This window comes from Haematobia irritans, chromosome 2, assembly GCF_050003625.1.
Source record: "Haematobia irritans isolate KBUSLIRL chromosome 2, ASM5000362v1, whole genome shotgun sequence".
NCBI classification, from domain to species: Eukaryota; Metazoa; Arthropoda; class Insecta; order Diptera; family Muscidae; genus Haematobia; species Haematobia irritans.
The window spans coordinates 21,302,198-21,325,904 of NC_134398.1; the positions used below are offsets into that span (position 1 = coordinate 21,302,198).

Sequence of the window (23,707 nt, forward strand, 5' to 3'; positions counted from 1 at the left end):
ATTTTCTATAGAAATAAAATTTTGACAAAATTTTCTAATAAAATAAAATTTTGACAAAATTTTCTAATGAAATAAAATTTTGACAAAGTTTTCTACAGAAATAAAGTTTTGACAAAATTTTCTATAGAAATTTGTTTGGACCCTGAAAATATATATGTTTGAAGCAGAGTATATTTTACAGAAGCGATTTTTTTTGAGGGTGCACTTGTGGCTTTCCAGTCAATTATAAAGCTGTCACACTACTCATTTGAATTCCATTACGAATATATTTATTTTTTAATGAAATATAAATGCTTTTGTAAGCTTGTAAAGAATAAAATTAACTGTCACTGGTATAAATCTGTTAGCTGTCAGACAAGCGATTGAGAAATGATAGCAACCTGAATTTGGTTGCCAATCTTGTATTGGTAGATTTTTTCATATAGCATAAAGCAATTTAAAATTTCGGGGCGTTTAAAACCGTATCATTACTCTTTCAGCGTATGGGTCCACGTGCAATTCAATTGGAGTCAATTGGTTGCCATTTTTTTTTTCTTTCAAGAAACATCTTGGAATTATGATTATTTTTACATTAATACAAAAAAAAAAAAAAAACTCATTAGTAGTTCTTCCTAAATATAATTTTAAATAACCACAGTTTATTTAATATATATATCCACTTCACGTTGAGTTTTTTATATGCACAATAAAGATCTACAATTTTATCGGATGATAAAAATAAATTGTCCAACGATGATCACTTAGTCATAATTGATTCAAATCTTGGATACCACATATAAAAGGTTATAATAATTTATTCATCAATCTGTTCACTTACAATTCATATCGAATTCATATCAACCGATTTAATATATTAATCCAACGGATCTGTGATTGCCTATTAAAATGCATTTTAAATGGATTTTTCTAATATCTTGCATAGTGCTATGTTGTTATGGTGACGCTGTCCGTTGTGGCAAAACCAAAGGACGTAGTAAATCGTATGCATATAAGCCTGCTTCATATGCGAAGGTAAGTCCAAAATTTAAGAAATGTGCTAAAATGTTAAATTGCTTCAAAATGAAACGCACGACAAAAAATCTCGTTCACGATAAAATATAAGCACACGAAAAAAATCACACTCACGAACAGATGCACCGTCACGATGACATTCATGCTCATCGATTTCAATCAACTTCAAGACATTGATCACACTCAATATTTCACTAGCGTCCATTGTTTGATGGTGAACCATACTTCAATTTTGCAAATGACCATCGTCAGTTATAAAAATGCTCCTTAGGTTAGGTTAGGTTAGGTGGCAGCCCGATGTATCAGGCTCACTTAGACTATTCAGTCCATTGTTATACCACATTGGTGAACTTCTCTCTTATCACTGAGTGCTGCCCGATTCTATGTTAAGCTCAATGACAAGGGACCTCCTTTTTATAGCCGAGTCCGAACGGCGTTCCACATTGCAGTGAAACCACTTAGAGAAGCTTTGAAACCCTCAGAAATGTCACCAGCATTACTGAGGTGGGATAATCCACCGCTGAAAAACTTTTTGGTGTTCGGTCGAAGCAGGAATCGAACCCACGACCTTGTGTATGCAAGGCGGGCATGCTAACCATTGCACCACGGTGGCTCCCTTACCATGAGTAATTGCAGCGAGTCATGAGATACCATAAATACCAAAATACCAAAAATGGTAGAATTCTACCAACTCTCCAAATAATAGGTACTTCAATTCTCTATAGAGAAATATAATTTTGAAAAAATTTTCTATAGAAGTAAAATTTTGGAAAAATTTTCTATAGAAATAAAATTTTGGAAAAATTTTCTATAGAAATAAAATTTTGGAAAAATTTTCTATAGAAATAAAATTTTGGAAAAATTTTCTATAGAAATAAAATTTTGACAAAATTTTCTATAGGAAGAAAATTTTGACAAAATAGAATTTTGACAAAAATTTCTATAGAAATAAAATGTTGATAAAAATTTCTATAGAAATTAAATGTTGTCAAAATTTGATTTCTATAGAAAATTTTGTCAAACTTTTATTGCTATAGAAAATTTTGTCAAAATTTTATTTCTATAGAAAATTTTGTCAAAATGTTATTTCTATGGAAAATTTTGTTAAAATTTTATTTCTACAAAAAGTTTTGTTAAAATTTTATTTCTACAGAAAATTTTGTCAAAATTCTATTTCTATAAAAACTTTTTCAAAATTTTATTTCTATAGAACATTTTTCCAAAATTTTATTTCTATAGACAATTTTTCCAAAATTTTACTTCTATAGAAAATTTTTTCAAAATTATATTTCTCTATAGAGAATTGAAGTACCTTTTATTTGGAGAGTTCGTAGAATTCTACCATTTTTGGTATTTATGGTATCTCATGACTCGCTGCAATTACTCAAAATTTTATTTCTACAAAAAGTTTTGTTAAAATTTTATTTCTACAGAAAATTTTGTCAAAATTTTATTTCTATAAAATTATTTCAAAATTTTATTTCTATAGGAAATTTGGTCAAAATTTCATTTCTATAGAAAATTTTGTCACAATTTTATTTCTCTAGAAAATATTGCCAAATTTTATTTCTATAGAAAATATTGCCAAAATTTTATTTCTATAGAAAATTTTGTCAACATTTTATTTGTATAGAAAATTTTGTCAAAATTTTATTTGTATAGAAAATATTGTCAAAATTTTATTTGTATAGAAAATTTTGCCAAATTTTATTTCATTAGAAACTTTTGTCAAAATTTTATTTCTACAGAAAATTTTGCTAAAATTTTATTAGAAAATTTTGTCAAAATTTATTTATTAGAAACTGTTGTCAAAATTTTATTTCTATAGAAAATTTTGCTAAAATTTTGTTAAAATTTTATTTCTATACAAAAATTTGTCAAAATTTTATTTCAATATTCAATCATTTTCTTAACTGTTTTTATACCCTGCGCCACACTGTGGAACAGGGTATTATAAGTTAGTGCATATGTTTGTAACACCCAGAAGGAGACGAGATACACATGGTGTCTTTGGCAATAATGCTCAGGGTGGGTCCCTGAGTCGATATAGCCATGTCCGTCTGTCCGTCTGTCCGTCCGTCTGTCTGTGAACACATTTTTGTGATCAAAGTCTAGGTCGCAATTTAAGTCCAATCGTCTTCAAATTTGGCAGATGTTCCTAATTTAGGTCAGAATAGAACCCTATTGATTTTGGAAGAAATCGGTTCAGATTTAGATATAGCTCCCATATATATCTTTCGCCCGATATGCACTAATATGGACCCAGCAGCCAGAGTTTTATACCGATTTGCTTGAAATTTTGAACGAACATAATACTTAGTCGTGTAGTGAAGTGTGCAAAATTTGATTAAAATCGGTTCAGATTTAGATATAGCTCCCATATATATCTTTCGCCCGATATGGACTTATATGGCCCCAGAAGCCAGATTTTTGGCCGAATTTGGTTGAAATTTTGCACTAGGAGTACAATTAGTAGTATAGTAAAGTGTGCAAAATTTGATTGAAATCGGTTCAGATTTAGATATAGCTCCCATATATATCTTTCGCCCGATATGGACTTATATGGCCCCAGAAGCCATAGTTTTGACCCAATTTGGTTGAAGTTTTGCACAGGGAGTAGATTTAGCATTGTAGCTATGCGTGCCAAATTTGGTTGAAATCGATTCAGATTTAGATATAGCTCCTATATATATCTTTCGCACGATATGCACTTATAAGAACCCAGAAGCCAGAGTTTTATCCCGATTAGCTTGACATTTTGCACAAGGAGTACAATTGGTAGTATAGTCATGTGTGCCAAATTTCATTGAAATCGGTTCAGATTTAGATATAGCTTCCATACATTTTTTTCGCCTGATATGGACTTATATGGCCCCAGAAGCCAGAGTTTTGGCCCAATTTGGTTGAAATTTTGCACTAGGAGTACAATTAGTAATATAGTCATGTGTGCCAAATTTGATTGAAATCGGTTCAGATGTAGATATAGCTCCCATATATATGTTTTTCTGATTTCGACAAAAATGGTCAACATACCAACATTTTCCTTGTTAAATCGCCACTGCTTAGTCGAAAAGTTGTAAAAATGACTCTAATTTTCCTAAACTTCTAATACATATATATCGAGCGATAAATCATAAATAAACTTTTGCGAAGTTTCCTTAAAATTGCTTCAGATTTAAATGTTTCCCATATTTTTTACTAAAATTGTGTTCCACCCTATTGCATTAGCCAACTTAAATTTAGAGTCTATAGATTTTGTAAAAGTCTATCAAATTCTGTCCACGTCGAGTGATATTTAAATGTATGTATTTGGGACAAACCTTTATATATAGCCTCCAACACATTTGACGGATGTGATATGGCATCGAAAATTTAGATCTACAAAGTGGTGCAGGGTATAATATAGTCGGCCCCGCCCGACTTTAGACTTTCCTTACTTGTTTTTTTTTTTAAATTTATTTTAAAGTTTATCAGATAATTTTTTGATCGATTATATTTTCAACATCAATAAACTTATTAATTAGATATATTCTAGTGACACACCCTCAAAAAAAAATAGCTTCTTTAACATATGTTCCAAACATATTTTGCAGGAAGCACATATATTATTGGATACTGCCGAAACATTAATATGTTTGTTTTATGTGAACATATTATATGTTTGGAAGCATTTTGAGCCCAAAAATATTATATGCTTGGAAGAATTTTTCCCAAAGACGATTGTGCTCATTCCCTAACATACTCGTTATTTTCACTTCCACGAAATATTTTAATTCTTGGCAACTTTTTCTGTAATACAAATAATGTTGAAGAAATTATTCACTTTTAAAATTTTTTTAAATTTTACCTTTCGCCTGCACGGAGAATCGAACCCAGGACCATACAGTTTGTAAGCCAACACACTATCCACTGGGCTACGTAGCTGTTATGGTCACCAGCAGATAATTATCGTTATAAGTTACATTTATATAGCATAGTTTGCAGCGCCCACGAGCCCATGTAAACATAACATTATTTAACAGAAACATACATTTGTTTGCCACGTGGAGCAGTGGTTAGCATATCTGCCTTGAATGCAAAGGGTCGTGGGTTCAATCCCTGCTCCGACCGAACACTTTTTTTTTTTTTTAATTTACACATTTATATTTATACTATATAAATTTTTTATAATGAAACTTCGAAATGTGGGTTATTAAAGATTTATAGTCATTAACAGTGCTTGATATAAACGAAATTGATTTTAATTGATTGATTTTTGGATAAAATATTATTTTTTATTGCAAAAATAACAATTTTGTTACAAAAAACTGTTTTTGGTACAAAACTTTAAAATTTGGAAGGAATTCAAAAACTCTAACAAAAGAAGAACGTGGCGTCGAGTAGTAACATACATAAATAATTTTATAATATAAACATAAATTTATTTAGGCGTGAACAGTTTTTTACTAGCATTTAACACCATCGGTCCAAAATGCCTTTTATTTTTCTTTAATAATTCATTTTAAAGAAAATAAACCTTTTAAATTGTTTTAGCTGCAAAACTCGAACTTAATGCCCGCTTTTATATTTGAAGGTGTCCGTCAACTCCTCTTGGACTACTTATTAATGAAGAGGAACTAAACTTTGTTTTTATACATTTTACTGTGTAATTTTTCACTATTTCCTCCTTATTTCATTTTAATGTCCCAACTCTAAAAAGAGAATAGTGCCCTTTCGTTATTTTTATGAAGACCCCTGATTTCTTTTAACGCACCAAGAAAAAAATTGTTCCCAAAATTGTTGCCAAAATGATAAACAAAACACATGTCCACACATACATAAAATGCTGCTCTCAAGGCGAAAACACATGCTTTTTTTCAAATGTCTATTCTCTTGGTTCCGAATGTCCATTCTCTTTATTCAAATTAAATAATTTTTAGACTTAAGCATATCAAATTTTTGGCCTTATCATAAAACAGTTTTCCGAAACAACATACAAGCAGTTACGCAAAAATTTCTCTCTTTGGATTCTTTCGCTGTGTTATGTTGATATCTTTCGTCAACTCTCCCGGTTTCCATCTCTATTTCTTTCTCTATACTCTCTCTGTCGCTTTGGATAAAATATCACAACATATGTATGTTTAGCCGAAATTTGTAAATTTATATATGTTTGCATTCACACATATAATTTTCATGAAACATTTATGCCCCAAACATAATATATTTTAACATATTAACATAGATGTCCCAAAAATTTAGTGTTAGTTTAGGAACATTACATGTTTGCACTTAAATATATTGTGTTTTAAAATTGTGCCCGAAACACACTTTGTTTATATCGGAATATATGAAAAACATATTTTTCTAAGAGTGCATTTATTCTGTGATATTAAATAAAAGTGAACTATATTAAAAATAATTCAAATTAAATGTAATTCAATAATAACTGTTTTATTTCTTTTTAATATATTTTCATACCCCACAAAACCGTATACAGCAGGACCGAAGAACACTTAAAATATATAAGTCTTCATATGTAAGTTGTAGTATTTTATAGATAACAGTCTCAAATCTAGTATTCCTTAAATAGTCACATAATAAACCAATTCATTACATATAAACACAAAAGACACGTTTTTCGTATACAAAAATCTTCGAGTACATCATAGATTAAAGAGAGAATGAAAAAAAAAAATGTCTTTAACCCTTCGATGAGTAGTAAGGTCCCTGCGGACTTTTTGAATTTGTATTCATAAATAAATCTGTCTTTTATATAATCTCAAATATGTTGGGTTATCACTTTCTGTACTAATTAGTCATGAACTATCAAGTTTGAGATCAGGTGAAATACAGAGTTATGAAATAATAAAAGTCAAAAGTCTTCCACTGCGACCTTACCACCCATCGGAGGGTTAATATTTACTTAATTTATTTGAAATGGAAGAAAATAAAATACAAGATATTCTATTCAAATGCAATAAAATAGTCCAATAAAATGAAGCAATTGTTAATATATTTTCAGACCACGCAGAAACGTACGACGCATGTCCGAAGACCGACTCAAATTAATAAATCCATTTACGTAAGTAGTACACACTCACATGTACATATGTATGCCTCAAATAGTCACAAAGTTTTTTTAATAAAAATCTAGATTGTGATTTAAAGCTTAACTATTTATCTAAATTTTTAAATTGTTCTTTTTTTCATAGAAACCACATGATCAGTCAGGCTTGAATTTATCTCCGGTAAGTTTTTTTGCACTTTGTATTTTTTTTACAACCGCATCTTGAAATATTTTGTATTAATTATATTATACATACAAAAAATTTCTGATTCAATCACGAAATTAATTGATCCAATTAATTTTTTAATTGAAATGCCTTCAATCACAGAAATGATAGTATAAATTAAAAAATTAATTGACAGTCAATTAAAAATTAATTGATCCATTAATTGATCCAATTAAACAATTAATTGATACTATTAATTTGTGTTGATTGATTTTTATTTCAATTAAAAAATTTGGTGGTTCAATTAAATTTTTAATTGAATATTTTTTAAAACTCAAGTAAGATTTTAATTGGAAAAATTTTCGTAAATTTTTTTCTGTGCATTAAATTAGGTTGCCTTTAATTAATTTTATTAAATCTACTTAAAGTTAGTATATTGAAATATGTAATTTATATTAAAATAAATTAAATGAAACTACTTAAATTAAAATAAATTAAATAAGTCCTCACAGAAAACAAACTGGTTCAATTATAAAAGCAATTGATCCAATTTATTTTTTTAATAGAAATGGCTCCAATCACGAAGATGATAATATCAATCACAGTATTAATTGGACATAAAAAATTTAATTGATGATGATTGCAAAAACCAACTAATTTTATTATTACTTCAATAATTTATTTAGCTAAACTTCAATCGTAAGAGATATGTTACTTCAATTCTCTATAGAAAAAAAATAGTTTTGAAAAAATTGTCTATAGAAATAAAATTTTGACAAGATTTTCTATGGAAATACATTTTTCACAAAATTTTCTAAAGAAATAAACTTTTGCCAAAATTTTCTATAGAAATAAAATTTTGACAACAAATTCTATAGAAATAAAATTTTGACAAAATTTTCTATTGTAATAAAATGTTGATAAAATATTCTACAGGAATAAAATTTTGACAACATTTTTTTTCTATAGAATAATTTTTTTTTTCTATAGAATAAATTTTCTATAGATAAAAAATTTTGACAAAATTTTCTATAGAAATAATATTTTTACAAAATTTTCTATAGAAAAAAAATGTTAAACAAATTTTCTATAGAAATAAGTTTTTGACAAAATTGTCTATAAAAACAAGTATATACGGCCGTACGTTCGGCCAGGCCGAATCTTATGTACCCTCCACCATGGATTGCGTAGAAACTTCTACGAAAGACTGTCATCCACATTCGAATTAATTGGGTTGTGGTATCTTAAAACTTCTTAACATCGTTTTGTTAGTTAGTCCATACGTGGTATATATTAGACAACAAAGGTATGTATAGGTAAATCTACAAATAATTACGAATCGATATGGACTTTTGCACGGTACGTAGTGAGCCAGAATTGAAATATGGGGGTCGCTTATATGGGGCCTATATACAATTATGAACTTGATATGGACCAATTTTTGTGTGATTGGGGATCGATTTATCTGAGGGCTATATATAACTATAGACCGATATGGACCTAGTTAGGCATGGTTGTTAACGGCCATATACTAACACAATGTACCAAATTTTAACAGACTCGGATGAAATGTGTTCCTCCAAGTGGCTCCAAAACCAAATCTCGGGATCGGTTTATATGGGGGCTATATATGATTATGGACTGATATGGACCACTTTTGGTATGGTTGTTAGATACTATATACCAACACCACGTACTAAATTTCAACCAGATCGGATGAATTTTGCTTCTCCGAAAGGCACTCGGGGTCAAATCTGGGGATCGGTTTATATGGGGCCTATATATAATTATGGACTGATATGAACCAATTCCTGCATGGTTGTTGGATACCATATACTAACCGAATCGGATGAATTTTGCTCTTTCAAGGGGCTCTGGAGGTCACATCTGTGGATCGGTTTATATGGGGGCTATATATAATTATGGACCGATTTTGACCAATTTTTGCATTGGTTTTTTGAGGCCATATATTAACACCACGTACCAAATTCAACTGAATCAGATTCATTTTGGTCTTCCAAGAGGCTCCGAAGGTCAAATCTGGTGATCGGTTTATATGGTGGCTATATATAATTATGGACCGATATGGATTAATTTTTGCTTGGTTGTTAGGGACCATATACCAACACCATGTACCAAATTTCAGCCGGATCGGATGAAATTTGCTTCTCTTAGAGGCTCCGCAAGCCAAATCGGGGGATCGGTTTATATGGGGGCCATAAGCGTAGGAAGGCCTCTGGGGAGGGGGCTTAGACCCCCCCAGAAAAAGTTTAGCCCCCCCCCAGAATTTGAAAACCTATTTACGATTTTCCATTTTTATAAAAATTAAACAAGTATATACAACCGCACAAAGTTACGCTAAAGACTTTCATGCACAATCGAATTACTTCGGTTGTGGTCGCAGTTGCCGATGGTAATGTTTGAAGTCTGATATTTATGAAATGAAGCTGTGGTTGTGATTTAGTTTATTATTTTGTTTAGTCTGATTTAGTCAATTTAATTAAAAAAATAGTAATTGATAATAAAACTATTCTTTCATAAATTAATATCTTAATAATGCTGCAAAAAAAACGTCGCCAAAAAAGAAGCGAAAATGTTCTTTTTGGGTCCGGGAGTGGTGCAAAATTGGCGTAGAAGCGATGAATGTGATATGAATTTGTCATAGGAGGGATGTCAATCGAACAGCCGTTGCAATTGATTTGCATCACTTCTTAAGGTGTGATCCGAATTCAGTGTTTTGAATGTGAATTAGAAAATTGTGTGATATTTTCCCAGCTAAATAATTTTTATATTTTTTATAATTTTTAATGCATTCCAAAAGCTTGATTGAAACATTTTCCCTCGAATATTTTCAAAAAGTATTGATTTTTCTATAATGGATTTGTCATTTTTGTGGCAAAATTTGAATAATTTGTACTACTTTATTTATTCTTACTCTTTTTTTAAACTAGTTGAAATAAAGAAAACAAAAAATTACGTATTAAAATATGAAAAAATTAAGTAAAAAAACTTCCTGTGTAGTTAAAATAATTAATTTCTTTGTGGAAGTGCTTTTAAAGTTGTGCCTTTAGAACAACTCCCATATTTTTTTTGCTGGGAAAAGTGTGAATCTACTTTAAGTTGCTTTATTATAAATTAATTGTCGAGTTATTTTGATGTCTAATTTTTTATTAATTTTTATGAAATAAAATATTAATTGAAGTTATAAGTTCAGTCTATACATTTTTAGCTAGGGGGCTATAGCCCCCCCTAGGAAGATTGTCTAGCTACGCTAATGATGGGGGCTATATATAATTATGGGCCGATATGGACTAATTTTTGCTTGGTTGTTAGGGACCATATACCAACACCATGTACCAAATTTCAGCCGGATCGGATGAAATTTGCTTCTCTTAGAGGCTCCGCAAGCCAAATTTGGGGGTCCGTTTATATGGGGGCTATACGTAAAAGTGGACCAATATGGCCCATTTGCAATACCATTCGACCTACATCAATAACAACTACTTGTGCCAAGTTTCAAGTCGATAGCTTGTTTCGTTCGGAAGTTAGCGTGAAGTTAGCGTGAAAATTTTGTCACACTTTGTTTTTAAAGAAAATTTTGTTTCTATAGAAAATTATGTCAAAATTTTATTTCTATAAAAAATTTTATCAACATTTTATTTCTATAGAAAGTTTTGTCAAAATTTTATTTCTATAGAAAAAATGTTTTCAAAATGTTATTTCGATAGAAAAAATGTTTTCACAATGTTATTTCAATAGAAAAAATGTTTTCAAAATTTTATTTCTATAGAAAAATTTTGTAAAAATTTTATTTCTATAAGAAATTTTGTTAACATTTTATGTCTAAAGAAAATTTTATCAACATTTTATTTCTATAGAAAATTTTGTCAACATTTTATTTCTATAGAAAATTTTGTCAAAATTTTATTTCTATAGAAAATTTTATCAACATTTTATTTCTAAAAAAAAATGTTTTCAAAATGTTATTTCGATAGAAAAAATGTTTTCAAAATGTTATTTCTATAGAAAATATGTTTTCAAAATTTTATTTCTATAGAAAAATTTTGTAAAAATTTTATTTCTATAAAAAATTTTGTTAACATTTTATTTCTATAGAAAATTTTTTCAACATTTTATTTCTATAGAAAATGTTGCCAACATTTTATTTCTATAGAAAATTTTGTCAAAATTTTATTTCTATAAAAAAATTTTGTCAAAATTTTATTTCTATAGGAAATTTTGTCAAATTTTATTTTTAAAGAAAATTTAGTTTCTATAGAAAAATTTGTCAGCATTTTATTTCTATACAAAATTTTGTACCTCTTAGTTTGAGAGGAATATTTTGCAAAATCTACCAATACATGAAGAATTCTACCAATCTACCATACAAAAAAATCCACCATTTTTGGTAGAATTCTACCAACTGTGGGAACCATGAAGACAACCCACGTTCCTAAATAGAAGTGAGTATGCATTAGCATTACTTTCGTTACACTTTTTCAAATATTCTGTTGAAGGGGCATTTTCAATGTTCAACATAATTAAAATCAAAGTAAGAAATCGTATGTTAACTTCAACAGCGAATTTAATATTTGTTTATTTTTCTGTTTTTATGAGCCGAATTTTCACTTACATTCTTTTTTTAATTTCACTTAAAACATTTGTTCGACCTATTTTCACATAACAAAACAGAAACAAAAACTTGTATACTAACGTGATCATATGGGAGCCACCGTGGTGCAATGGTTAGCATGCCCGCCTTGCATACACAAGGTCGTGGGTTCGATTCCTGCTACGACCGAACACCAAAAAGTTTTTCGGCGGTGGATTATCCCACCTCAGTAATGCTGGTGACATTTCTGAGGGTTTCAAAGCTTCTCTAAGTGGTTTCACTGGAATGTGGAACGCCGTTCGGACTCGGCTATAAAAAGGAGGTCCCTTGTCATTGAGCTTAACATGGAATCGGGCAGCACTCAGTGATAAGAGAGAAGTTCACCAATGTGGTATCACAATGGACTGAATAGTCTAAGTGAGCCTGATACATCGGGCTGCCACATAACCTAACCTAACCTAACCTAACGTGATCATTTAACATTATTATTCCAGAAGGTAAATACAATCTTGACGGTCAATCGTCCTAGTCATAGAAATACAACATTTTCGGCAAGTAGTCCAAGCTTTGGTAACGCTTTTGCTCCAACCACCTTTAGAAACAATACAGTCCAGGTAATTAATTCCGTTATTTTATACAATTTCACATAATTTTGTATTCTATTCATTAGAAACCGTCTACATTCTCCAAAGGCTCTATTTACAATGTACCCAAAGGACGCAATGAAACCACAACAGTTCGAGCGAAATCTACCGTCCTGAACAGTACACCCTTTAAGGTATTTGGCAATTGAATTGCATCCCTATTAAAATAAATGAATAAATTTTGATTTACAGATTGCTGGTCAAAATTTCACTAAAAATGGATTTGATAAAGTAAATAACAAGCATTTTAAAAAGCCTGCAATCAACACTGGCCGAAATTTGGTAAGCTTATTTGTTTATTACCAGAGATGGTTTGTCGTAAACTATAATTTATTAGACAATAATACGTCGTAAAATACTTACGGTACGGTCACACTGGGCAAATATTTAACAGAAATCCAAAAAGAATTTGTCACCATACCCAAACCAGCAAACATTTTAGCTCATATTGGATATATAACATCAGAATAGGAGTATTTTCCTAAAACTATATCCAGACATTTCAAAAATGTCCCTGGAAAAAAGTTTGACACTCATTTTTGTCAAATATTTTTAACAGTTTTTTTTTTTTATTTTCTCACAAAATTAATTAGTCTATTATGCTTGTTAAATAAATATATTCGGTAGGTTCTAAAAACTTCGATTCGTCGGTTTCTTGATGATCGTCATCTGATAGTAGATTTGATTCGTTTGGATCAGTTCTTTGATGATTGGCAGTTGATGAAAATTAAGTTCGTGGATGATCGGTAGTCGATGACAATGTCGGATCGTAGAGATTCGGTAGTTGATGAGAAATTCATTTCGCACATAATCGAAATGAAAAATTCTGTTCGTCGATGATCTGTAGAGGTGAGAAATTCGGTTCGTTGATGAGGACTTTGATTAGTTAATGAAGAATTCGGTTTGTAGGTGATCGGTGATTTAGGAGAACTTCGGTTTGTAGATAGTCGGAGACAGTTGCATTCGTTGATAGGTGGATGATTAGTCTGTGCTAAGCAGTTCGGTTTGTTGATAATTGGGAAGTCGTGTATTAAGACGTGTCGATAATGTATCAGCTTCGGTATCGGCAATGGTGTGATCGGTTCTAGTATTACTGACGACGGTCATGCAAACTGATTTACTAGCCTGTCTACGAGCGAAGTCTCAGTGGTGGAACTGTGGGTCCAAAGGTCTCAGTGGTGAACCTATAGGCCCGAATGTCTCAGTGGTGGAACTGAAGCCTCGAATTTTTCAGTGGTTGAACTGTGGGCCCGAAGTTCTTAATGGTAGAATTGTAAATCCGAAGGTCTCAGTGGTGGAACTATAGGCCCAAAGGTCTCAATGGCAGAATTGTAGGCCTGAAGTTCTCAATGGTGGAATTGTAGCCCAGAAGGTTTCAGTAGTGGAACTGTGGGATCGAAAGTCTCAGTAGTGGAACTGTGGCCCCGTTCATAGCCCAGAAGGTTTCAGTAGGGGGATCGAAAGTCTCAGTAGTCGAACTGCGGCCCGAACATCGCAGTGGTGGAACTGTTGACTCGAATATCGCAGTGGTGGAACTGTTAAACCGATGATCCCAGTGGTGGTGACCAGAAAGTCTCAGTGGAGGGACTGTAGACCCAAAGGTTTCAGGGATGCAAGTGTCGGCTCGAAGGTCTAAGTGGTGGAACTGTTGACCCGAAGATCGCAGTGGTGTTGACCCGAAAATCTCAGTGGAGGAACTGTAGACCCGAAGGTTTCTGGGATGCAAGTATGGGCTCGAAGGTCTAAGTGGTGGAACTATAGGCCCGAAGGTTTCAGTGGGGGAACTATAGGTCCGAAGGTCTCAGTGGTGGAACTGTGGGCTCGAAAGTTTCAGTGGGGGAACTATAGGTCCGAAAGTCTCAGTGGTGGAACTGTGGGCTCGAAGGTCTCAGTGGTGGAACTGTAGACCCAAAGGTCTCAATGATAGTATTGTAGGCCCGAAGGTCTCAGTGGTGGAACTGTAGCCCAGAAGGTTTCAGTAGTGGAACTATGGGATCGAAAGTCTCAGTAGTGCAACTGTGGCCCCGAACATCGCAGTGGTGAAACTGGTGACCCGATGATCGCAGTGGTGTTGACCTGAAAATCTCAGTGGAGGAACTGTAGTTCCGAAGGTGTCAGGTATGCAAGGTGGGCTCGAAGGTCTCAGTGGTGGAACTGTAGACTCGAAGGTTTCAGTGGGGGAACTATAGGTCCGAAGTTCTCAGTGGTGGAACTGTGGGCTCGAAAGTTTCAGTGGGGGAACTATAGGTCCGAAAGTCTCAATAGTGGAACTGTGGGCTCGAAGGTCTCAGTGGTGGAACTGTAGGCCCAAAGGTCTCAATGATAGAATTGTAGGCCCGAAGGTCTCAGTGGTGGAACTACAGCCCAGAAGGTTTCAGTAGTGGAACTGTGGGATCGAAAGTCTCAGTAGTGGAACTGTGGCCCAGAACATAGCCCAGAAGGTTTCAGTAGTGGAACTGTGGGATCGAAAGTCTCAGTAGTGGAACTGTTGACTCGAATATCGCAGTGGTGGAACTGGTGACCCGATGATCGCAGTGGTGTTGACCCGAAAATCTCAGTAGAGGAACTGTAGTTCCAAAGGTGTCAGGTGTGGGCTCGAAGGTCTCAGTGGTGGAACTGTAGACTCGAAGGTTTCAGTGGGGAACTATAGGTCCGAAGTTCTCAGTGGTGGAACTGTGGGCTCGAAAGTTACAGTGGGGGAACTATAAGTCCGAATATCTCAGTGGTAGAACTATGTGTTCGAAGGTCTCAGTGGTGGAACTGTAGCCCAGAAGGTTTCAGTAGTGATACTGTGGGATCGAAGGTCTCAGTAGTGGAACTGTGGCCCTGAAGATCGCAGTGGTGGAACTGTTGACACGAAGATGGCAGTGGTGTTGACCAGAAAGTCTGAGTGGAGGAACTGTAGATCCAAAGGTGTCAGGGATGCAAGTGTGTGCTCGAAGTTCTCAGTGGTGGAACTGTAGCCCAGAAGGTTTCAGTAGTGGAACTGTGGCCCCGAAGATCGCAGTGGTGGAACTGTTGACCCGAAGATCGCAGTGGTGTTGACCAGAAAGTCCCAGTGGAGGAACTGTAGATCCAAAGGTTTCAGGGATGCAAGTGTGGGCTCGCAGGTCTCAGTGGAGGAACTGTAGGCCCGAAGGTATCAGTGGGAGAACTATGGGTCAGAAGGTCTCAGTGGTGGAACTTTGGTCTCGTAGGTCTCAGCGGTGGAATTGTGGGACCGAAAGTCTCAGTTGGGAAACTGTAGGCCCAATGGTCTCAGTGTTGGCACTGTGGGACCGAAGGTCTCAGTTGTGGAACTTTGGCCCCGAATATCGCAGTGGTGGAACTGTGGGCCCGAATATCGTAGTGGTGGAACTTTTGACACGAAGATCTCTGTGGAGGAACTGTATGTCCGAAGATTTCAGGGATGCGACTGTGGGCTCGAAGGCCTCAGTGCTGGAAATGTAGGCCCGAAGATTTCAGTATGTGGCCTTTCCAAAATGCTGTGGGAAATACATGGCACGACATTTTTTTATTGGCATGCAAACGAGTGATTTAGACTTAGTGCCCGCAAAGGACAAGGTTGTAGTTTGATTCCATGCATACATTGTTTGGAAAACAAACTTTTGATTTGGAATGTCGTCCAATTTTCTGATGCTAATAGTTTTGGTTTTTGACCATCGAATACATTTTTATGACATATATATTTTTCTAAATATTTCAGACATTATTTTCAAACATGAATCAAACATTTACCCCAGCGATTGTATCGAGGAATCCTCTTCCAAGTGCCATTACAAAGGTTAATCGAACCTTGAACTCTGCGGTACCGTGGAACAACTCAGTAAATGGCACAGCTAATCGAACATTTACTCCAGCAGTCGTATTGAAGAATCCTTTACCTACGGGCATTACAAAAGTTAACCACACCTTGAATTCCGCAGTACCTTGGAACAACACATCAAATGTAAATATGAATAGATCAGAGAATGAAGCCAAACAGCGTATGACGGCGAAGTTTTTTTTTTCATCAGCGGCGGCGAGTGAGCCCGCATAAAATCGTATACTCGGTGACTCGATAAAATAATTTATTGCAAACTATCGTAGGATATTTGTACAACGTTATCTAGTCTGCTTTAAGAAAATACAGCCGAATACATTTTTTTCTACTTAACAAAAGTAGTCGACGAAGGTTAAAGCAAGCTTCGGCGGCTTCATTCTCTTGAAAATATATATCTAAGTGATTCCTAATTGCTTTCGATTTTTTAGAATACAACGAGAAACGCTAATCGCCAGACACCAGGATCGCAAACTACCATTTCCAACAATGTAGGTATTGAAAGTATTGTTTTTTTTTTTAATAATTATGATTAATTACAGTTTCACATATCTGTCGGCAATGATAATGGTCCCAATGGAGGTTTAGATGCACCAATCAGTGGTTACCCCACACAGGTATGATTAGATATGGGGCAACTAGAGTTACCATTGTGCCACTTTAGTGACAATTTTTTTTTACTTTTGACAAGCGTTGATGGTTAGGTTAGGTTATGTGGCAGCCCGATGTATCAGGCTCACTTAGACTATTCAGTCCATTGTGATACCACAGTGGTGAACTTCTCTCTTATCACTGAGTGCTGCCCGATTCCATGTTAAGCTCAATGACAAGGGACCTCCTTTTTATAGCCGAGTCCGAACGGCGTTCCACATTCCAGTGAAACCACTTAGAGAAGCTTTGAAACCCTCAGAAATGTCACCAGTATTACTGAGGTGGGATAATCCACAAGCGTTGATACTTTTGTGCCAGTGTTTTGTTGTGCCTCTAAAAGTCATACCATTTTCATTTTTGTGCCACCTGTTTCCCATGTTGTTGGGCCACTTTTTCATGAATTCCTTGCTTATGAAATATTTTTCGAAAATTTTGATTCCTGATCCCTTTTAATTTACAGCTTGAGTCCATTTACCTTCTGAAACCAACGTGTTATCTAGGGGAAAAATTGTGACTCCTGAAAATATGCAAAGAAGTTTTACTTTATTGCGCAAACGGGGGTTCTCCCATGAATGAAAAAATAATTTGAAAAGAATGTGACCTCATAACTCCAAAAATAACGAGCAAAATTCAATTAATTCGTATTTTTATACCCTCCACCATAGGATGGGAGTTTATAAACTTTGTCATTCCGTTTGTAACACATCGAAATACTGCTCTAAGACCCCATAGGTTAGGTTAGGTTAGGTGGCAGCCCGATGTATCAGGCCCACTTAGACTATTCAGTCCATTGTGATACCACATTGGTGAAATTCTCTCTTATCACTGAGTGCTGCCCGATTCCATGTTAAGCTCAATGACAAGGGACCTCCTTTTTATAGCCGTGTCCGAATGGCGTTCCATAAAGTACATATATTCTGGGTCGTGGTGAAATTCTGAGTCGATCTAAGCATGTCCGTCCGTTCGTCTGTTGAAATCACTCTAACTTCCGAACAAAACAAGCTATCGACTTGAAACTTGTCACAAGTAGTTGTTATTGATGTAGGTCGGATGATATTGCAAATGGGCCATATCGGTACACTTTTACGTATAGTCCACATATAAACGGACCCCCAGATATGGCTTGCGGAGCCTTTAAGAGAAGCATATCTCATCCGATCCGGCTGAAATTTGGCACATGGTGTTAGTATACGGTCTCAAACAACCATTCAAAAATTGATCCATATCGGTCTACACATATGTATAGCCCCCATATAAACCGATCCCCAGATTTGGCTTGCGGAGCCTCTAAGAGGAGCAAATTTCATCCTACCCGACAGAAATTTGGTAGGTGGTGTTAGTATATGGTCTCTAATAACCAAGAAAAAATTGATCCATATCGGTCCATAATTATATATAGTCCCCATATAAACCGATCCCCAGATTTAACCTCCGTAGGCTCTTGGAAGAGCAAATTTCATCCGATCCGGTTGAAATTTGGTACGTGGTATTAGTATATTGTCTTTAACAGCCATGAAAAAATTTGTCCATAATCATATATACCCCCATATAAATCGATTCCCAGATTGGGTTTTGAAACCTATTGGAGGAGAAAATTTCATCCGATTCAGTTGAAATTTTGTGTTTTGTATATTGGTCCATATCGGTTCATAATTGTATATAGCCCCCATATAAAGTGACCCCCATATTTCAATTCTGGCTCTCTAATTGCCGCGCAAAAGTCCATATAGGTTCGTAATTATTTGTAGACTATTTATTTATATATACCTTTTGTGTCCAATATTAACACGTATGGACTAACTTACAACTTAGAAGACGATGTTAGGATGTTTTAAGATACCTTGCCATCGGTAAGTATTACCACAACCCAAGTAATTTGATTGCGGATGACAGTCTTTAAAGGGTGATACGGTCAAAATTTGGTCAAGGGAAAACGCGTGTAAATCGGTGAAATCGTTTATTTAAAAAATCAAATTAAATTTCTTTTTCTAGTTCAATTAGTATAAAATTCAGGAAAAATATTCAGTTAGGCTTTCGCTTTTCCAAATCCGAATTGCCGGGCCTCACGCTTGACACCTGTCATCAGATTTTGTACAGCCACCTTGTCCACCTTCTTCGCCGCAGAAAGCCAGTTTGCCTTGAACTGCTGCTCGTCCTTAGCAGTTTTTTTGGTCTTCTTTAGGTTCCGCGGCGTACCACTCCATGGCCTTTTTACCGTAATGGCAAGATGCCAAATCCGGTCAAAACAGTACGGAACAACCGTGTATCTTCAGGAAAGGCAGCAGACGTTTATTCAAACACTCTTTCACGTAAATTTCTTGGTTGACAGTCCCGGAAGCTATGAAAATGCTGCTTTTCAAGCCACAGGTACAGATGGCTTGCCAAACCAGATATTTCTTTGCGAACTTTGACAGTTTTATGTGCTTGAAAATATCTGCTACCTTTCCCCTTCCTTTTGCCGTATAAAACTCCTGTCCCGGAAGCTGCTTGTAGTCGGCTTTGACGTAGGTTTCGTCGTCCATTACACCGAAAGAATTTTCTTCGTAAAAAGAACGACAAATTTCGTTAAAAGTACGAAATTTGTCATTGTTTAACAACCAAAGAAACTTTTCATTAAAAGTACGAAATATTTCGTACTTTTTACGAAGAAAAGTTCTTCCAAAATTTTCGTAGTTTGTAAGAAAAAAAATCGTACTTTTTATGAAGAATCTTCGTACTTTTTATGAAAAATCGTCGTACTTTTTATGAAACAATGAAAATGTTTCGTACTTTTTATGAAAAATTTTCGTAGTTTTTATGAAAAATGTTCGTACTTTTTATGAAAAGCTTTCGTACTTTTTCCTGAAAAATGTTCGAACTTTTAGAAAAAAAATTTATAGTCGAAAGTGCATTTGGTTGTAGTTGCAAGTGTGAAAAATGACATTACTACTTTACATCTTAAGTTTTTGAATAATTTTTAGTTTTATTGCTTCACTTTTATTCATAGCGCGCTATCACCCAAATGAGAAGTAGCATAGACTTGCATAAAAAATAGAATAAAGGAATACACTCAAGCACATTATAAAAGACAATTTAATGCCGCGAACGGAAATTTTACAACTTAAATGAAACTTATTCGTTATTTCAAAAAAAATGTTTCGTGCTTTTTATGAAGAAATTTTAACGCAGAATGTTTCGTAAAATATTCGTAAAAACTTCTTCACAAAATCATGAAATATGAAGAAAGTTTCGTTAAAAGTACGAACTTTTTACGAAGAAAAGTTAATGTAGAATATTTCGTAGAAGTTTCGTACATTCGTAAAATGTTCTTCGTAAAATTTATGAAAATGAATGAAAATTTCGTTATTTTAATGAAGAATTCAGGAAGAATAGTTAATGAAGAATTCTTCGTAAAATTAAAGAAGAGAATTCTTTCGGTGTACCACGCAGTCAAACTTCGACAGCATCGTCGTGTACAGCCTCCGGGATCGCGCTTTGGCCGTCGTATTTTGTTTATCATCGCGATTTGGAGTCACTACCTTCTTGTAAGTCGATAGTCCGGCTCGTTTTTTGGCTCGATGCACGGTTGTAGACGATACACCCAGCTTATTTGCGGCATCTCGGAGAGAGAGGTTAGGGTTTCGCTTGAAACTACCGGCAACTCTCTGTCGTCTCAGCGGCTTCCGGTTTTCTATTTCCCTCCGATCCAGCCTTCCTGGCTGTCGACAAACGTTCCCCAAACACTTTAATTACATTTGTAACGGTTGATTTGGCAACTTTTAGCGATTTTGCCAGCTTTGCTTGCGAGTAGCTCGGATTTTCGAGATGCGCGAGCAAAATTTTGATACGCTGCTCTTCTTGCTTGGACGGCATTTTGACAACTGAAGAGTGAATTCCAAAATCAAAATGGGATCAACTTTCTACACACACACCTTCAAAATGAGGGGTGTTCAGGTTTTTTAAATGCAAAATTGAAAGAAATACGTCAAGTTTATATTGACCGTATCACCCTTTAGTAAAAGTTTCTACGCAATCCATGGTGGAGGGTACATAAGATTCGGCCTGGCCGAACTTACGGCCATATATACATACTCGTATCTTTATAAAAAAGTGTGCCACAATTTCTAAATTAATATGCCTCATTTTATTGCAAGTAGCACTTTTAGGGCCACTCTATTTAAAATCTCAACGGCAACGCTAGTCGCAAACCATAGCAGAAATCTATTACCAAAAATAATTTTCTTATTTATTCATAGACCAGTGATAAAGCAAGCAACTCCAAATCAAATGGTTTGCAAGATTTCGCCAAAAAAGCCATCAAGGGAGTTGTCAAGGTATGAGCATCTGAGATGGTAATTTTAAAAATTTCGAATTTATATAAATTTTATATTTTTACAGAAATTAACGGAAAAGAACAAAGAAGCACCCAAGGTAAAGAAGGCCACATACACATCGACCAGTAACAAAAAAAGTCTTTTGAACAATCAAGATTATACCTGGGATATAATAGATGATGCTCCAGCTACCGCAAAAGTATCAGGATCAATGAAGAACATCATCATTGTTGTCGTCATATGTATTTTAATTGTTTTGGTGGGCCTGGGAACGATTGTCTATTTCTGTAATAAGAAGACATCTGTGACATTGCAATAAACAGCAGAACTTTTAAAGCTTAAATAAAAATGAAATTTTCCAAGTTGAATATGGAGACTATTTCTTCTAATGTCAATCTAAGTTTGGGTCGAATACCTAGAAGGTTTATTTATTATTGTCCCAAACTACCAATTAGGGTATAGCATAGTCGCCTTTGACCGACTTTAACTCCACCATAGGATGGGGAGTATACTAACATTGTCATTTCGTTTTTAAAACATGGAAATATTTATCTCAGATATAAACCGAATGAATGTTTGTCAAATTCTTTTCCTCTGTTGGTTCAGCTACTCTTATAGTTTAGTCAACACAATGGTTTCAAAGCTGAGATCAAAACAACAAATAGGATTGAAGTACAAACCAATAATAAAAAACAAAACACCATTGAGGTAAGAGGAAGCACGCTCAAAATAAACCCAGCCAACTGCACTCAAATCGATGATTTGATGGTGGCAAAGGAAAAAGAGAGATGCTTGTATGAATTTATTTCGGCATAAGCCGGCTATCATAAACTTTTTTTCGGAGGGTTCAACTTTGGGTTTAGTGAACTGCCTGAATTTATTCTGATAATTGGTTGATAGTTTTGCTGCAAGTAGAGGATGCTGATGAAGAATGTGGTAATTCCGAAACGTGCGTCCATCCAACCATCTTGCAGTCTATAGGGCTTTGCCCACATAAATTTGACAAACATTATTTTCCTTTGTTGGTTAAGCTAGTCTAGTAGTTTAGTCAACACTGGTTTTAAAGCTGAAATCAAAACAACAAATATTAAATAAAATTTTGACAAAATTTTCTATACAAATAAAGTTTTAAAAAAAATCTATAGAAATAAAATATCACGTAAATATTTTATTCAGTGTAGAGATAAAATTTTGACAAAATTTTCTATAGAAATAAAATCTTGACATAATTTTCTATAGAAATTAAATTTTGACAAAATTTTCTATAGAAATTAAATTTTGACAAAATTTTCTATAGAAATTAAATTTTGACAAAATTTTCTATAGAAATAAAATCTTAACAAAAATTGTGAAAAAATTTTCTATAGAAATAAAATTTTGACAAAATTTTCTATAGAGATTAAATTTTGACAAAATTTTCTATAGAAATTAAATTTTGGCTAAATTTTCTATAGAAATAAAATTTTGATAAAACTTTCTATAGAAATAAAATTTTGATAAAATTTTCTATAGAAATAAAATTTTGATAAAAATTTTGATAGAAATAAAATTTTGAAAAAATTTTCTATAGAAATAAAATTTTGACAAATATTTCCATAGAAATAAAATTTAGACAAAATTTTATATTAAAATAAAATTTTATGTAGAAATAAAATTTTGACAAAATTGTCTATATAAATAAAATTTTGACATTTGTGATTTGCCCAAATAAATTTGAAAAACATTCTTTTCCTCTGTTGGTTAAGCTACTCTTGTAATTTAGTCAACACTGATTTTAAAGCTGAAAAGAGAGATGTTTGTACGAATTTATTTCGGCATATGCCGGCTATCATAGACCTTTTTTCGGAGGGTTCAGTTGTGGTTCACTTTGGGTTTAGTGAACTGCCTGAATTTATTCTGATAATTGGTTGATAGTTTTGCTGCAAGTAGAGGATGCTGATGAGGAATGTGGTAATTCCGAAACGTGAGTCCATCCAACTATCTTGCAGTCTATAGGGCTTTACCCAAATAACATTCTTTTCCTCTGTTGGTTAAGCTACCCTTGAAGTTTAGTCAACACAATGGTTTTAAAGCTGAGATCAAAACAACAAATATGAAATAAAATTTAGACAAAATTTTCTATACAAATAAAATTTTGAAAAAAAAATCTATAATAATAAAATATCATGTAAATATTTTATTCAGTGTAGAGATAAAATTTTGATAAAATTTTCTATACAAATAAAATCTTGACAAAATTTTCTATAGGAATAAAATTTTCTATAGAAATAAAATTTTGACAAAATTTTCTATAGAGATAAAATTTTGACAAAATTTTCTATAGAAATTAAATTTTGACAAAATTTTCTATAGAAATTAAATTTTGACAAAATTTTCTATAGAAATAAAATCTTAACAAAAATTGTGAAAAAATTTTCTATAGAAATAAAATTTTGACAAAATTT

At 33.6% G+C, this 23,707-nt stretch overlaps 1 protein-coding gene across 3 annotated transcripts; it reads left to right on the forward strand.

The window, feature by feature from the left end:
- The first annotated feature begins 806 nt into the window (after positions 1-806).
- On the forward strand, positions 807-21,634 carry LOC142223653 (uncharacterized). Of its 3 annotated transcripts, none has more exons than XM_075293503.1 (12): positions 807-1,011; positions 6,488-6,526; positions 7,013-7,072; positions 7,203-7,238; positions 12,330-12,449; positions 12,506-12,613; positions 12,672-12,761; positions 16,186-16,428; positions 16,731-16,790; positions 16,842-16,916; positions 21,186-21,263; positions 21,328-21,634. In XM_075293503.1, the coding sequence occupies exons 1-12, from the start codon at positions 886-888 to the stop codon at positions 21,580-21,582; spliced, it is 1,290 nt and encodes a 429-aa protein (XP_075149618.1). In that variant the 5' UTR covers positions 807-885; the 3' UTR covers positions 21,583-21,634. The 3 variants fall into 3 exon arrangements, with proteins under 3 accessions (XP_075149618.1, XP_075149619.1, XP_075149620.1); XM_075293504.1 differs by having other exon boundaries at positions 6,491-6,526; XM_075293505.1 differs by lacking the exon at positions 6,488-6,526.
- The last annotated feature ends 2,073 nt before the right edge of the window (positions 21,635-23,707 follow it).